The following is a 16,930-nucleotide window of genomic DNA, read 5'->3' as shown; positions in this document are numbered from 1 at the left end:
GGTGTAGGAATATGTTGTGCAACCGAAGAATATCCACAAACACGGGGTCTAGCGGAAAGCGAAGCCCTGCAGTGAACAAATCTTGAAACACGACAACTTCATCTGCCTCCGGATGGGCCGAAGTCTCGCTAGTCTTAGGGGGCGGGCCTTACCAGCAACAATTTGCCCTCGGCGGACCATGTCGGCAAGCACGGCTTCGGTGACACCACTCTATCCAAGAGATTGGGTCGGGGGCTTCGCACGTTCAGTCTTTGGCGCCATGAGAGTCGAAAGCGATGCAATTGCCAGCAAAGGCCTAAAAAGAGGCAAAGTAAGCGAAGGCTTGGATAGGCAACGGTGGAAGAAGGCTCAAATGCAAAATGTGAGCCGAAGATTTGAAGGAAGCAAGGCACAAGGAAAGCGTAAGGAAAGCGACGGGAGGCGCAGCTTATATATGGCGCACCGGGGCGGCGGCGCAGCAAAAAGTCATCTTTGCTCCTTTATCTCCTACCGTTGCTAGCGGGTTTTCGCGAAAGGCTGAGGGGCTTGGCGATCTTTTTCCCTCTTTGCCATATTTTTTCTTCTTCATTTTCCATTTCCTTTTTTTAATTACTATTTGTTGTTTTTATTTTCTGTCTCTGTTGTTTTTGCAGTAACACAACGGATCCCTCCACTCAGCTTCGACGATCTGAGGGTGGCGCTTCGGGTCGTGTTGCACGCAACAAAAAAGGTTGAGGCCTCGAGACTTCCGAGGAAGGCCCTCGCCCTCGAGGGGCTAACTATTGGGGGGCGCCACCTTCGGATCGAGCCGAAGGGTTGAAGACCGAAAGATTAGACCGATCTCCCAGGCGGCTCCAGGGAGTGGGTCAAGGTCTTCGGGCGGACCGAAGGGTCACGAAGGCGAGGCCATCCCGAAGGACCGGGAAGCCAAAGGCAACGCTAGGTTTTCACCCGAAGGGGCGGTTGAAGACCTCACGGAGCACAAATGCCGAAGGTCGATGACAAGGAAGACCGTCGTGTCGAGGTTCACCTGAAAAGCGTGATGAGCTGTAAAAGGTGGTTAGATAGGAAATTACTGTATGCCTCTAGAATATTCAAGGAATATAGTGGTTGAGGGGTAAAAAGGTGTAATAATAGAGAAGTATAGGTGAGCCGCCTTCTATAAAATACCCTTGTAAGTGTAATTGATGGGACGGTCCCTGTTGGATAGAAAATTGATTTCTATTCCAAAGGTGTCGTCGGCATTCCACAGACTATTGTAGTGCTTCTTCACGCCAAAAGGTACTCTCCACCAACAGACACCATGCGTACCTGTGCAAGGAACGGTGTTTGCATGTGCAGCCTCGTATGCCATCATGCGAACAAGCCATTAGGCTACCTCCTCCGCTTCTCGTAGTTGTGTTCATGGAAGACACGGGGAAGTGGTCTAGCGCAACTTGTCGAGGCACGAAAGTGCCAGCTCTGGTTTTATGAAAAGCCACCGAACTCACTTCTCTGGGTTTCCGAGTAGCTTGTTTTCGGCAAACCCAAGTTAGTTTGAGTATCCAAACATTGTTTTAAAGGTTGTAAGACTAAACACAGTTTTATGAAATCTGGTTCTCACAAAACACGAGGTCCAAACAACCCCTTATGTACAATCATGGAGCAACATTAAAATCCTAATCAGCACTTGCTGTACCATAATCATCCTTAGCTTACATCCCTCACTTGAATTTTACTTTTACTCAAGAAACCCTGAGAATCCTGACAGACAACAGCATGGCAGCGCTGAGCTCATACACCCTTGGAGCCAGGGAGGTCGACCCACTGAAGCTGGAGCTCTATCTCCCCGCACTCCACGTTCTTCAGCCTGATAACCAGGTCCTGCTTCACCTTCCCCTCGGAGATGTAAATCGAGCTCTCCTCGGCAAGGCAGTTCTGCCTGTTGGGCACCAGTTTCTTTACCACGGTTCCGTCGGCAACATCCTGGAGCTTCATCTTCACGACCTCAACCAACGGGCGGATGTCCAGCTCCGCGTTGCCCATCGAATCATCGACGAATGTGTCCTTGTCAAACACTTCCTGGAGATTGAGAAAGAAGCATCACTGTCAATGCATGATAACGGAGAATATAAGCATTCGTTTCTCTCTTTAAGAATAAATGTTCAGTGGCGGTTGCCGTAAAATAGCTAGGTAGCACATCTTCTGAAAGGACATGGAATCAGTGTTTCAACTATGAAAGTTCAGGGATGGCTACTTTCTAGCTCAAGTTTGCATCTTCTCAGGCCCCTTATCCAATTTTGCCTCGATCACGTATTTATATTTTTCCTTTAGATTGAAATATTAAAACAATACCGAGCTTCAGGAAACTAAACATTCAGCCTAGGAAGCTTAAAAGATCCTAAATACGGCTTAATTTGAAATTTATTTGGCTGGAATAGGCAAATCACAAGTGCGCATCAATTCGATCAGTCAGTCACATGTAAGAATATACAAAGTTAATTCCACAAATATGGAAGTTATTCAGTAAGATTCAGAAATTAAATAAGAAAACAAGAAGGGGAAACATTTACTCCTCTGGAAGTAATGACTGCAGGATGAGCCCTGAGCTAGCATATGAAATTACAATATCTGGAGAGACATGTTTTTCTTTACTATACATAGCAGTGAAGCATGGGAAAGGAATGCTTCGTACCACTACAAACTGAGAATATCGAGAAAGCCCGGTAATAATGAATAACTTATGAATAAAAATGACATGTGTGCTGTGCAACGTGGAGCAGTAAACTAATTCCTTCTGCTACTCATGCATGGTTCTGAATAACTTATGAATAAAAAGAAAATTCCGAAAACTTGTCTTCGAAAGAAAAAGACAGACGGAGGAAAGAAAGGGAGTAATGAAACGGAAGGGGACGCATACCAGTTTGACAGGATGTGCAGGGTCTTCAATGGAGAGGGTGAGTTCCTCGTTCCATTCCGGATTGGTATTCTTTTTTATCACCCTCGTCCTCAGCTTCTGCGGAATGTTGAAAAAATAATCACAGTCAGCACGCGCGCACGCATCCGTGAAAGGAGACGGGCAACTAAAACAGGGGAACTCCTAATCAGGGAAAATGAAATTCGACAGATCTCTTGGTCAGGCAAAATAATCCAAGGAAATTCCGAAAACTTGTCTTCGAAAGAACACGGCAGCGAGCAGGCATGAGGAAGAAAGGGGAGGAGGATGTAACGGACCTGCTTGCCGATGCGGACGACGGCGTAGGGGTCGCTGGATCGGAGGTCGCGGATGGCGAGGTTCACCCCCCTCACCACGCGCACCTTCACCAGCCCGACGAGATGGTCCAGCATGGCTCCTCCTCTTCTTCTTCTTCTTGTCCTTCTTCCTTTCTGATGCTCCTCCTCACCCGCAGCCGCAGCTCCCCTCGGCGCTTGGTTTGCAACCTTTAAAAAAGCGCTCCGGCTTCGCGGAGCAGAGGAGCTGACGCCGCGTGGGTCAAGTCAAGGAAAAGTGGGCTGGTTGGCTACGATGGTGGAGGTGGAGGTGGAGGTGGAGGTGGAGCAGTGGACTCCCTCCCCTATTAATACCGACTCCCCCCAGGCGGCGGTCCCCCCGTATGGCAACTCTTGTGGACGCAGTATTCCTCCCGTCATCCCCGCTGGGCCTAGTCCCGGGTCTTGACCGACCAGGCAGGCCAGCGGCGGCTGTGATTGGGGTGGGTGGTTGGGCGTCGTCGTCACTCGTCTCGTCAGCACTCTGCAGGGCCGGCGACCGGCCCGGCGGCTGTGCTGGTGGCTGGGTTCGTTGATCCGGGCGCCCGCGTGTACCCAGAGTCCACAACTCCAGATGCAGGCAGGCACGCAGCAGAAGCGGCAGAGGGACACGGCGATTTCGGGAATTCGGATGCCGCAGCCGGCCGGCCGGCCGTATTGGGTGAGCGAGGCGGCGCCGGCGCTGACCGGTTCCTGACTCGCTCCAGTCCCGTCCCGTGTGCCCGCCCCGGTCCGTGGTCCCGCCGTGCCGTTACTCTTCTCTGTTGACGGAGCGGACGAACACGCCTGCGCCTTTTACTTGGCTTTGGATGGATCTGAGAGCTTCGTTCGCACGCACATGGCCTTGCACGTCTCGTCTCCCGGCGTGCCGAGGCTGGCTGTTCCCGTCATCCGGTGGGAACGGAATGAGGGGGCCACACCACTAGTCACGGGGCCGGCCGCTGGCCCCCACCAAACATGTCGTAGCCACGAAGGAAAAGACCCCTTGGAACTCTCTAGATGGCGTCCGTTGGTCGTGCTTCCACAGGGGAGGGAATCATTGTATGTACCCACCACCCCAACTCCCACCACGGCACCAGAAAACGGTAGCGACACCGCTGGTCAATGTCAACGTAAGCAGGGCCAGTCTCCCGATTTACGTTCACATCCACCGAGTCTAGAGAATGCATAGATATATGACGACGAAGTGATTTCACGGGCTCGTCCTATTGGTGCCTGGCCTTTTACGGTTTCATTAATTATTAATTGGTTGCCTGTATGTGCCTATTTTGTATGTGTGAATTAGTCCTACTTAATTCAAGCTCAGTGTGTATACAATACCTATTTATTTAGTCGTTATTCTTAGTTGGCTTTGAGGTGAGATAGGTCTACTTGGATCCACCAACTAATGGATAAATAGCAAATTTTAATTAGGATGGATCCAAACATGACCAACTAATTCGCAGCTATACATCTTTTAAATAGCTAAACATCCAATTAGCCGGGTAGATTCAAACGGGACCATAGAGTGTTGTTCACATCATGATATGTTTTATGAGATAAACAAAATAGATAAATAATCATTGCCATTATATTATGATGCACAACTATTTCTTATCATATATAAGTTCCTTAGATGAAGAAATCCTAACTTTCCCTGAAAATTTCCAGACCCTAACAACAAAAGGCTTACCTATGGGCCCTTCTCACAGATATCCTTGCATGGACGCCGCGGTTCAAAGGGCATCATCAAGGAACTGCTCGATCAAATCATTGGCAAGCTAACGTTGTACATGAGCTCCGGAGAGGTGGGTCTCGGCAGCGCCATGCTCCTACGCGCGTGACGCGAGCTTCAACACTGTTGTGCCCACCACCGTAGTGCGAGTCTGGTGACACGAGAGAAGATTGGGAGGATGAAATGAATTATGGGGTTCACAGGGAGCGTTGGCCAAGCAAGTTTTGATCCAGCTAAGGTGGATGACACATCTTAATTACCTGAGCGATTAGGAGCGCACCCAGCTCACAGTCACAGCCATAGGAGGGCTGAAGCCTTCTTCTTCTTCCTCTTCTCTCACCTAAATCTTTTCTCTTCTTTTTCTTCTTTTCCCTTCACTTTCTCCATCTTTAGCTCCCCTTGTTCTGATGGAGGTGGCAGCCAGCAGGAGGCTGGTGCCCCCTAGCCCCTGTAGATCCGCTACTGTGGGCAATCGAGTGAGCAATTAGGCGTTAAACGGGGCGTAATGTGGGCCCACTGTGCCGCACCTCCAGCCTAGGCATGACACAACTTATATGGGCCAGGCCGCTTCAAGCACGATGATGGTGTCCGAGTGTGTCGTGTTTGGGCTAGACCAAAATACAACACAACACAAAATCACTTATATCTTGGTAAGGTTTTGCTCAAAAAAATACTTATATCTTGGTAAGGTAAATTATTATTTTATATTAAATTTAGCAAGCATTTGTAAATTGTAGGGATAGGCTATAATATGGGATGCCACTAGAAACTGATTTCTAGGATGGTCCTAGTTACAGGAACAGTCCGAAACTTGAACCGGCCGCCTAGGACTGCACGAATTACTATAGTGTACGGGTATAGCAGCGGAAGGAGATGAAACTTTTTGTTTGCTCCTGAGAAAATGTACAACTACTAGCCAGGTTTGTTAATAGTATGAAAATATCTCTGCTTTTATCATCGCAGAGTTCTTATTTTATTTAAAGTGCATTTAAGCTAAGCATGACCATACTTGAACTTGTTAATTGGTGTTTATTTGCCTTGGCACATGTCACAACTGGATTTAAACCCAATCCCGAGAGTACTGATCAAAGTGGCCGACGGGATCAAGTACATTTATCGTATGTCTTCAGATATTGTTGGTCGGGAATTGTTTGTCTGGGAATTACTTTCACTCTTGGGAAATTGTTTTGTTACACTAGAAAACCGTCGGCAACTGCAGCAGAAAACAATAGAGAAAGCAATCACCCCCGGGCACTTGAGCAAAACTCACGATTCTTGTAGTGATTGGGGTGCTCACTTCTAAACGTTTTCTTTTTAATGAAACATGGGCTTATTCTTGGAAAAAGTGACCACGTAATCAAATAACATCTGGCTATCATTTTTTATTGTGAGTCTTATCTACACGCAGTATATAAGGCTCAATTTGTTTGGTATATACAGTAATATAATTTCATAAAGTCTACCAAAATCACAACCTATCACAAAATGCTAGATACACTAAAAGCTTTGGGTAGTTTGTTAAGGTATCTAGTTAGTTGACCAGAGGAATTCTTCTTTTTGTATCTGATATCAATAAACTAACAGCACAAATTGAGTTTTGTCGGTGTCATTTGCTGTTTTCATTTGAACTAAACAGTATAAGGTTTAACTATGCTATGTAGCTTATTATTTGTACTTGGGCTGAATTAAAACTTACCGTCTCTTGCAGGTGAAAAGATGTGGAGATGCACCATGTGATTGGCATTTCCCAGCACCATTGCAGGGTTACAAGCTTTGGATACTTTCTGCTTGTCTTTCAGAACTAGCTGGTGTCTACACAGAGTACTTGGTAAAGAAGAACGATGATAGTTTGTACTGGACGATGTACAATTATATATGTAGGTATCTATATACAGTTGTCCATTTTCTGTAATTTCACATACCAAAAAAACCCACTGTGCATTTGGTAAAAATAAAACTCACTGTGCAACTGTGAGTACTTCTTGACTATCCCGGTGTTCTTAAACAGCATGGCAAACACTGCTTCATATTCATCCTACGTGCTTCCAGGTTTGGAGGTATATTCAACATGGGATGACTAATATATGGCGACTTCAAAGCTGGATTTGAGTTGGGTCCCTGGTGGCACCGTCTGTTGCTTGATTACCAGCACAGCAACTTAAAAATGACCCTCATCAGTGCAGCTAAAAAATTTTAACTTAATTTTGTTTCTAATGCCTGTAAAGCGAAACTGTACTTTTTTCTCTATGTCAGTTCACTGTGTTGGCATTTGTTGAGACAATGGCTTACCTGACTGCTCTAGCTCTTTTATTGCATACTATGCGTAAGAAGGTATCTAAATTGAACTGTCAATATGTTCTGTGTCCACAAGGAAGATTTACGACTTTACGTAGCAATCATAGCGCTTGTGACAGGAATTTGGTTTTATTGAAAATTCCTCGTCCTAAACCTTTTTGTGAGTTGGTTTGTGTTGCCGCCAAAAGATCGATTGGACGATGATTTTTCACGTGCAACGCTCTGGCCTAGGGGATCCGCTTAGCTCCAAGGTAGGTCCCAAATCTTGAGGTTCCTAGTATGCCAGCAAGTTTGATCCTGCAACTGACAAAATAGATGAAAAGATCCGATCAGCCTATAGGCCAATGTAGCAATATCAGCCGATGTCGATATAATTTTAAATGATTAGCTATATGTCTGATATTGATCCTGACAGATAAATAATAATATAAACCAATCGGTCGATATTGATACAAAATATTAAATTTAGGCTCGATGTTTAAAGCGTACATCGGCTGGGAATCCGATGTAAAAATAACTTATCCGCCAGTTCCCCAATAAAAGCCATCGGCTAGCAGTCCGACGAAGCAGTCCAACGAGGATGAAGTGATTATTGAACATCTACCTTGTTGTAAAAGAACCATCAAACCAATAATAATTAATCTACCATCATCACCAATCGGATCGGACATAACCGAGACAGCATTGGCAACAGGGTGGTAAACTAAAGGCTACATGCTGATGAATCTAGTTACGACAAGATATAGGTGCAATAAAAGATTAAATAAGATAAAGATAAGAAACTATTGGCTAATGATGACTAGTCTGGTGCTTTCTATAAAGAAATCAATCTTCTCCTAGTAGCTAAGCAACATATTTAAAAGATATAAGCCGATAGATCTAAACAAGGCTAAGTAACTGTGATTCTATAAGATCTAGCAAGAGATCGAACGATACAGCGTTACAAGATGTAACATCTCGGGTTTTTCCGGAATGTTATAATTGTGCAAAATTTTGAATTTTTAAAAACTTTTCGTGTATGCGCTTTACCTATTTTCAAATATAAGCATGGGCTCTCTCTATCTCGAAATCTTTAAGTAATTCAACTCAACATTTTTAACCAAGGACCATTAAAATGTTAGTGTGAATTAATTTAGAGTCATTTGGATTTAACTGCAATCTACCTTGTTTGAAATTGTTGATTAGATCTTAGTTGAATTGCTTCCAATTTTTTTGATTCAATTGAGTGGAATTTAAATTTGAATGGGCCATTCAAATTCAAATTCAAATATTAACTACCCTAAGCCAACTTGGGCTAGAAGCCCGAAACCGGCCCACTCGAGCACAGCCTGGCCCAGCTCCTATTTCCCCCTTTCCCCCTTTCCCCTATGAGCACAGCCCACGCGTCGCGGCCCAGCCCAGCTCGCCGCCCCTATCGCCCGCGCACGCCGCGCGACCCTTCGCCTTCCCCGCAGCTGCCGCTGCCACCCCAACCCCACTCGTCTGCTTTCCCTTCTCCCACCTCCAGCCGCGCCGCACCCCGCTCCCTCGCCACCTCCACCTGCGCGCGCACCCGCCCCCAGCGCCTCGCCTCCCTTGCTCCGCGCCAAAGCAACGCAACGGCCACGCTGCCTTGCTCGCATCACGCCTGCCGCCGCACCTCCCCCTGTCGGCCACCAAGCCTTGCGCTCACGCCCGAACCATAGCCTAGGACCTCTTAGGATCCACGCCATGTGTCCATGGCATGGACGTCGAGGATCCCCACCGTCCTCGCGCAACCGGCCAAGCCAAACCCTAGCTAGCTTTCCCCTACCCAGACCGCCACTGCTGCCCAATTCGAAGAGAGGGAGGTAAGGAAGAGGAGGAGGAGAGGAGGAGGAGAAGGAGAGCAGATCCACCCAGAGCTCGACGCCGCCGTTGCACCAGGAGGGGGGCGAGAGGAGAAGGAGGAGGACGTAGCCGTCGCTGCCACGAGGAGGAGGAGGCCGCCGTTGCCGCCGTCCGGGGGAGCTTCACCGAGCCTACGCCCGTACGTCCATGCCCCCATAGCCGCGCGTCCTTTACGGCCCCAACTCACCTGCGTGGACCCGCCACCGCACCGAGACCCTCGCCTGCGAGCCTAGCTGGTGAGCATCGCCACCTCTCCTGTCCATCCCCCTACTGCCGGCGTTTTGCCTTGCGCGGCCGATGAGCCGTCCTTAGCCAGCCTAGGACCACCCATCCCGTTTCCTTGCAGGGGCCTTGCTGTCACCCTCGTCCACCCTTGCAGCTGCGATGTCGCTGCGGCCCGGCTTGCTGAAGCACCGCACGCGTCACACCCATGCCACGGCCTTGGATTCCAGCTGCCTGCGCGCACACGCTCATGTCTTGCACTGGCCAGCCGCTCGAGCCATGGCCGTTGTTCCGCCACCTCACCATCGACACCCCGCCTCGCCGGTTTTGGCATGCCGCCGCGGGCCTGGAACACCAGAACACTCCCCCCACCCCCCACCAACCACCCACGCGCGCGTGCGTGCACTGCCCTGTCCCGGCAGCGAGTCTGAAACACCAGCGCCCCGCACGCGCCACTGACACACGCAGACCCAGAACACCGGAAGCCTACGCGTGGGAAGGACCGCCGCTAGATCTAGCCGTGCACGCCTCTCGCCTTGCCTGCCCCGCTGTCGTCCTACCGGCGCCGTGCCTTGACCCCGCAACAGCCTTACTCTGCGCAGTGAACACGCAGCGACGTCATGACATCGCGTTCGCATCGCGGCCAGGCCAGTGCGGCCTTTCGTCGAACACGCCCGGGGCGCACACCACACACACACACCAACCCACATGCACATAGAACCACACGGGCCCGAGCCACATCGGATCTGGCCGCCACACTAAATCTTAAGTGAGACCGACAAGTGGGGCCCACCCGCTAGGGGGAGCAAGGGGCGCTGCCCCCTAGGCCTGCTCTGTCAGAGAGAGAGAGAGGAGGAGGAAATGGACGGTGGGCTGGCCTGCTGAGCCGAGCCGGCCTACCACGCCTAGGCAGCCCGTGTGCCGAGCCTGCCTGCTGAGCCGCAGGCCGAGCTGACCCGTTTGAGCCAAGCCAGGCCGAGTTGGGCCTTGAGCCGGCCCAACTGCTTTCGGCCTAGAACTTGGTGGCAATGATGACAACCTTGTGAAAGCCGATCCAGTTAACGACAATGAAAATAATCTAACTTTCAGAGCTTCTTCAGCCGATGCCTCCCCACATTGCGCTAAGAATCGGTTGATGTGTTCAATTGTAGATATATCGCCTTGCCCTGAAAACTTGAAAAGTCTGGAACCTTGTATGGTATGGCAATGGAGCCCTATCAAACCACTCAAGATATGGTTGCCGATACACACAAGTTTGTCCCTTGGGTTTAAGTCTAAACTGTTCCTCTGCTAACTTTGCAATTGTATCGGTCCAAGCATTTTTCTTCCGCTGCTGTTCTTTGTCATCTTAATGCTCTTCTGGCCGATACTGTTGATATAGCTCTTCATATAAATGCTGAAACAATTGCCCTCGAGCTTATTCTGTTGTAATTCCTCATGCTGATATTGCTGTTGCTGATGAAGCTGTTCACTTGGTTGCCTCCCGGGTTGAATCATGGGCATCATCATCTTCTGAATTGGCCCTCGTTGTGTCATGACGAAGAAATCTAGACAGAGCATCTGAAAATTAGCCATATTTTGCTCCATCAGTTGCTTTTATTCCTTCATCAAACTCTCCATCATGACTTCTTTCTCAGATATGTTGGTTTGAACATAACTAGTTGGGTAAAAGTAATATTCAATTTAATCTGTCCCACCAGGCATGCCAATTTGTATTGCCGTGAAAAAATCGATTGGACGATGATGATTCCCTGCGCGCAACACTCCGGCCTGGGAGATCTGCTTAACTCCAGTGCAGATTCTAAATCCTGAGGTTCGTGGTGTGCCAGTGAGTTTGATCCTGCAACTGACAAGATAGATGAAAAGAACCGATCGGCCGATAGGCCGATGTAGCGATATCAGCCGATGTCGATATGATTTTAAATGATAGGCTATATGTCTAATAAAGATCCTGATAAATAAATAATAATATGAACCAATCGGCCGATATTGATATAGAATATTAAATCTAGGTTCGATGTTTAAAGCGTATATCATCTCGGAATTCGATGTAAAAATGACTTATCGGCTAGTTCCCCGATAAAAGCCATCAGCTAGCAGTCCGATGAGAATGATGCGATTATTGAACATCTATCTTGTCGCAAAAGGACTACCAAATCGATAACAATTAATCTACCATCACCACCAATCAGATTAGACCTAACCGAGACAGTGTTAGCAGCAAGGCGATAAACTAAAGGCTTGATTCTAGTTACGACAAGACACAAGTGCAATAAAAGCTTAAATAAGACCAAATAAGAAACTATCGGCTAACGAGGACTAATCCGGTGCTTTCAATAAAGAAATCAATCTTCTGCTAGCAGCTAAGCAATAGATTTAAAAGATATAAGCCGATAGATCTAAATAAGGCCAAGATAACTATAATTCTATCAGATCTAGCAAGAGATCGAACGATGCAGTCTTAAAAGACTTGATAGGAATCGATAACTGGTAGGCAATTATACCAACCGAACCAGAGCAATCCAAGAGATTGAGATGATATAGCCTTTAACAACACCAATGTAGCCGATACAATTGTCAGGCCGGCAGAACTTAGAACTTTCCCCTTCGCTGGAGATTGAAGCGATGCAGCCCCGCGTCAGGTGCCAAGTTCCACCGATGATGAAAACCTCGGAAAAGAGGGTGGCGATGCGCCGAAGTTGTGTACTGATCGAGAGATAATTTTACAAAGACCAGGGGGCACATATTTATACCCATGGGTGGATACTAGTCCTTATTGGACATGACACAAACTTTTCTAAAATAAAAGAAAAAACAACTGACTATGCCTAATTAATAGATAAATTTAAACTGCCATGTCGTGATCTTCACGATTCCTTCTTTAACTCGGTATGTTTTGGATAAACTTCCATTGACCGGTTGATTTCTTTCCCTAACAGAATTCTCTTAAGAATCTTACCAAATTTTGGTGCGAACGGTTTGGAAATTTTGATCTTATCTAAGCTTGCCCCTGAACTCATTTGATCTTGTTAATAGGATGGTTGGTAAAAGTTGTTTGTTCTTTATAAGTTAATGCATCATTTTGTGAAGCTGATAGTTTCTGTCATGGAACTCTATTTTGACAGGTGTAGTCGACTTCAATGGCCATGCTATTGACAATTGTTTTATCTTTATCTTTTCAATGTGAAAGCGACAACTCAGGTGTTTTTGCTGTATTTTAGCTCTGCTGTTGGATTCAGGTTCTTGTCAGTTATTTTTTCGTATTAATACATGCTTTAACCCCTCTTTATGCAGCTTTTCTTCGGCATTATGATCTGCATAATTTCGCTGCAGATGTATTTTATGCCTTTCCACATGCTTGTTGAATTGCCACAAACATTGCCTGTTATATCGAAGTAGGCCCGTGGCACTGTTAGCTAACTAGACCAGAGGTTAGAAACATTGTTGATTGATGGAGCAGTCAGTTGACTATCTGGGGCCAAGATCTGTTTAATCAATCTATTTGAGAAAATTTGTGGCTGCAATCATAGTTTCACGAAGCACATAAGAGGGTTCAAAACTAAACTCCTACAAGCTTTTCTACTTTTATTCAGGTAAAAGATGGGAGACTAATTGGTATGGTTTTGTCATAGAAAAAGGAAATTAAAGCCAACAGCAAACATTGCAGAACTGTTCATTAACCTGTATCCAAAATGTTGATATTAATGATGCAGTACAGATACAAAATTGGCAACTGCAATGTGTTATGTCATCTTTGCAAAAAAGAATGTATTATTCTTTCATCATTATAGATATTTTTCCTTGCATTTTATCATGTACTCCGTTCCAAATTATGTGTCATTTCAGTTTTTCTTGATACATAGTTTCTACTATAAATCTAGAGATAGAGTATATCTTAGATGCATAGCAAAAGCTATATACTAAAAAAAATCAAAACAATCTGTAATTTGGGAAGGAGGGAGTAGTTAACTTTTCACGAAAGATGCTTTCGCATTGCCCGTCATCTGTATCGAACTAACTTCGGAATTGGACACAGTATGAAAGATAATCAGATCTTGTTAAAAAAATACTTTGAGTACATCATCATACATGTCTTTCAAGTTTGATTCATATTTCGGTAACCACATTTGATTCAAACCATCTGTTGTGGACAAGTTTCTATCATCCTGTTATATAGTAAGTATATTCCTCTTTACAGTGTCTGGCCTTCATTATCCTTATTTTTTTATCATCAATGGCTAGAAATGGGCTTTTCATGCCAGTAGTTGTTTGCTATATAATCTAACAAAAGGCACCGCATTGTTAAATCCATTTAATTCTTTAGAAGTCATGGCATTGTCAAATTAGGCTGTTCCGTATACACTTATGAAACAGTTGTACTGTACAAGTGTTCAAGGCTCTAGCCAGCACCTTGATGTGTAAATAAAATTTCCTTCTCGAGACATGGAAGTTTCCACTGAAAATGTGTACTTCGAAAATTTAAGGAAATGTATAGCCGAGAATAGTATTTCTTGCTATGGTTGATGAGCCTCAATCTTGTAACCTAGTGATGGCATGGTGCTTGCTGCAATATCTCAGGCAACTGCCAGATGGTTATTGATGTGCCAATTTAAATTTGTAAAACGGCGCCCGAAAATTGATGCTAGTTTTGTTGACCTCGTGCTGCCTCGTTTTTTCAAGTTCTAGCCCTTCCAAGAATTCATTGAATGGTGTGCCTTCTCTGAGATTCAATTGCTGCATGTTAGGCTGTATAACTAAGTATAGCCTTCTCATAGGTATAGCAGTACCAGCTTGGGTTTTGGCCATCAGTACTGAAATCTCTGCATGTAGGAGTAGTCCTGGGATTCTACCCTCTTACCCAAGAAAACTTTTAGGTTCAAGGTGGCTGGCCCTAGACCCTCTTCGGCTATGCTGCTATGGAGAAGTTATCTGGCCATGTGAACTGTGGGCCTTGCCTAAATTTTTCTAGGATTGGTCCATCGATGACTTTACTTCGTTGGATCCCCTCTTCGCTGGTTGCTCCTCATCAGTGCCCTTCTTTCCCTTCTTGAGAAGAGGAAAAGGGGCAAAGGCCAAACAACACCATGTTAACAATTTTCCTTGTTTCGATGAACCAATCTGCGTTTCTTTCTCGAAGATAGTATGGTGTTGTTACTTTTATTTCCGTTTATCTATTTTGAGAAATGTCCGCGTCGGCTAGACAACAAAATTAAATGAGATACAGAGGAAATGACAGTGAAACAAATTTGCCGAAAGGAGGTTGCCTTTTGGGCAAAAGGGGTGCCCCCCTGGTTTCATGTCGCCCACAGTATAAGTGCCTTGCCCGCAGATACCTGAGTGCTAACCCCAGTGCCTTCGAACAGAAACGCTTGTGCCTGCAATGCACGCAGAACTCATGCAACCTCATCCTAACCACATCCCCCAAAATACTCTCCTTGAAATGTTCTTGGGTACAGAGACCAGCTCTAATAATCATTTTGATAAAATGCAGTAGTAGTAAAATTCTTGCGCATCAGCTAGTCCTTACGAAAAGGAGAAATTAGTAGAATCTCATTGCACGGCATCTTTCGAATACGAGCACCGCTTGTGGTAACGGCATAAAAATAGCCATATCTAAATGTTTCACGCTCATCTTACTTTCTTTTGATAAATGTGTGCGAAGCGAGGTTGGATCTATAAATTTCCATACTGAAACTAATCGACAACCGTGGTATCAACATGATCCTGATGATGAGACCCTTAAAACCGTCCCATACAAGAATCTTCCATAAACTTCACGATGCAGTGACCCCGTCTATAAAAGGCCCCTCTACGGCTGACCAGCCTCTTTGCAGGATCGAGCAGTCACCACTCAAGCCAAGCAGCAGCAGCCTCTTGCAGAGTGTCCAGAGCAGCAACTCTGAGGACATGGGATCCTTAGGCCCTACCGTGACCATGAGCATGGGCATGGCGAAGCCCAACGGCACGGCCGGCGCCCGCGACCAGCACCAGCAGCAGGCGGAGAGGAAGGAGTGCGGCGCGTTCGGAGGCGGCAGCGACGGCTTCCGGATGCCGCTGCACTACCCGCGGTACAAGAAGGTGGACTACGAGGCGATGCCAGAGTGGCGCGTCGACTGCCTGCTCCGCGAGTACGGCCTCCCCGCCGACGGCGACCTCGACAGCAAGCGGCGCTTCGCCATGGGCGCCTTCCACTGGCCCGACCAGTACTGAACCGAGGGAGATCACCGTCGTCGATCGGCCGTGATTTCACCATATTCAGGGGATGAGCTGCATCTGCACGCAGCATCAGCAACACATAGCAGTACCAAGCTGATTATCGCGTCGCTTTCGCTATCTAGAAAGAGGTCATCTAGTTGTAATGGCCGGACATGACACAAAGGCGGTGAATGCATGATTATAACTGATGTGTTCACTTTATCATGTGTCTGATGTCTCTGGTGTCCTGTTCTTAACTTGTTTTCGCCTTTTCCTTTATGCCTTTTTGAAAGAAGAGTTCTGGTGCTCTGTGCAAGCTTTGCTGTCGAGGGGTCTCCCGGCGTGAACTGTCTATCTGCTTGTGTGTCTCTGAATCATGAACGATTGCAGTTGGAGAACTTTGATTTGTTTCAGTGTTACTACAGTTGGTTACCAGTAAGGTTTCGGGATTCGGTCCAAAATGACCGAAATTCGCCCATTTCGGTGAGAACCGAAACAAAACTGAATCGTCCTAAAAATTTGATCAAAATTGAATTTTTACTTCATGACTATGGTCCATACATATCCACATACTCCTCTAAGTATAAAAATATAAATAAACCCTAATTATAGTTTTTTTTTTGCCTCTCTCACTTTATGATAGTTAAAGATATCAAATACTAAAACAGTATGATTTCACCGTCTTTCTCCTTAGTTTCTCGCCATATCTCCCCAATTCTCCCCACCATCTACAGCAGGAGTGATCAATGCCAAAATTTCCATCAAGTTATATCCAAAGTTTATTTAAAAATAAATTCATTGACAGGTCAAACAACTGAATCCCGGTCCGAAATTTTCAAATTTTTCGAAATTCACCTATTTTGGTAGCAACTGAAACTTTTCTGATTTTGAATTCCAAAACCTTGGTACTAGTAGTGCTCAACATGAAACTGGATTGAGAGAAGCAGGGTCCCAACTTCCAAGTTCTGATCGACCGCTTTTGCCGGTGACCAGTGGCTATAGATGTCCAAACGGGCGGGACGGCCCAGCCTGGCCTGGCATGGGCTCGGCTAGGCCTGACCAACTTCTTGCTGGGCCAGGCACGGCACTACACCCCCACCGTGCCGGGTCATGCCAGCCCACGAGCTGCACCAACGGCCCAAGTAAGGGCCCACGAGCCTATTTCATGCCGGGCCAGCCCGTGAAGCACAAGCACATTGCGCGTGCCGTGCCGGCCCACAGCCCACGAGGGAGGGAGGCAATGGCTCGGTGGGGTCGTGGGGTGCGAGTGGGAGGCTCGGAGCCTGGGAGCCACGTTGGCGGCGGAGTAGAGTAGGGGAAGCGGCGCCATCGATGGAGAAGAGGAGGGGGGAGCGATGCCAGTAGTGGATGAGAGGAGAGGGGAGCTGCGCCGGCGGTGGAGTAGAG

General features: G+C 46.8%; 2 protein-coding genes across 2 annotated transcripts; one reads left to right on the top strand and one right to left on the bottom strand.

Annotated features, from left to right (window-relative positions):
• Positions 1–1,560: 1,560 nt before the first annotated feature.
• LOC112878886 (GTPase activating protein 1) lies at positions 1,561–3,516 on the bottom strand. Its single transcript, XM_025943130.1, has 3 exons — positions 3,193–3,516; positions 2,879–2,974; positions 1,561–2,040 (listed from the first exon to the last, which is right to left on the bottom strand). The coding sequence occupies exons 1-3, from the start codon at positions 3,304–3,306 to the stop codon at positions 1,753–1,755; spliced, it is 498 nt and encodes a 165-aa protein (XP_025798915.1). The 5' UTR covers positions 3,307–3,516; the 3' UTR covers positions 1,561–1,752.
• An 11,653-nt stretch (positions 3,517–15,169) lies between these two features.
• Positions 15,170–15,955, top strand: LOC112875495. The gene has a single exon (XM_025939372.1). The coding sequence runs from the start codon at positions 15,236–15,238 to the stop codon at positions 15,536–15,538; it is 303 nt and encodes a 100-aa protein (XP_025795157.1). The 5' UTR covers positions 15,170–15,235; the 3' UTR covers positions 15,539–15,955.
• Positions 15,956–16,930: the final 975 nt, after the last annotated feature.

Source organism: Panicum hallii, chromosome 1, assembly GCF_002211085.1.
Source record: "Panicum hallii strain FIL2 chromosome 1, PHallii_v3.1, whole genome shotgun sequence".
Lineage (NCBI taxonomy): Eukaryota > Viridiplantae > Streptophyta > Magnoliopsida > Poales > Poaceae > Panicum > Panicum hallii.
This window is presented reverse-complemented; position numbering and strand designations above follow the sequence as displayed.

Excerpts from the sequence above, each read along its gene's own strand:
- LOC112878886 (XM_025943130.1), bottom strand. The coding sequence starts at position 3,306 with ATGCTGGACCATCTCGTCGGGCTGGTGAAGGTGCGCGTGGTGAGGGGG. Across the intron at positions 2,975-3,192 it reads TCGTCCGCATCGGCAAGCAG|AAGCTGAGGACGAGGGTGAT; the intron begins GTCCGTTACATC and ends AACATTCCGCAG. Across the intron at positions 2,041-2,878 it reads CTGCACATCCTGTCAAACTG|GAAGTGTTTGACAAGGACAC; the intron begins GTATGCGTCCCC and ends CTCAATCTCCAG.
- LOC112875495 (XM_025939372.1), top strand. The coding sequence starts at position 15,236 with ATGGGATCCTTAGGCCCTACCGTGACCATGAGCATGGGCATGGCGAAG.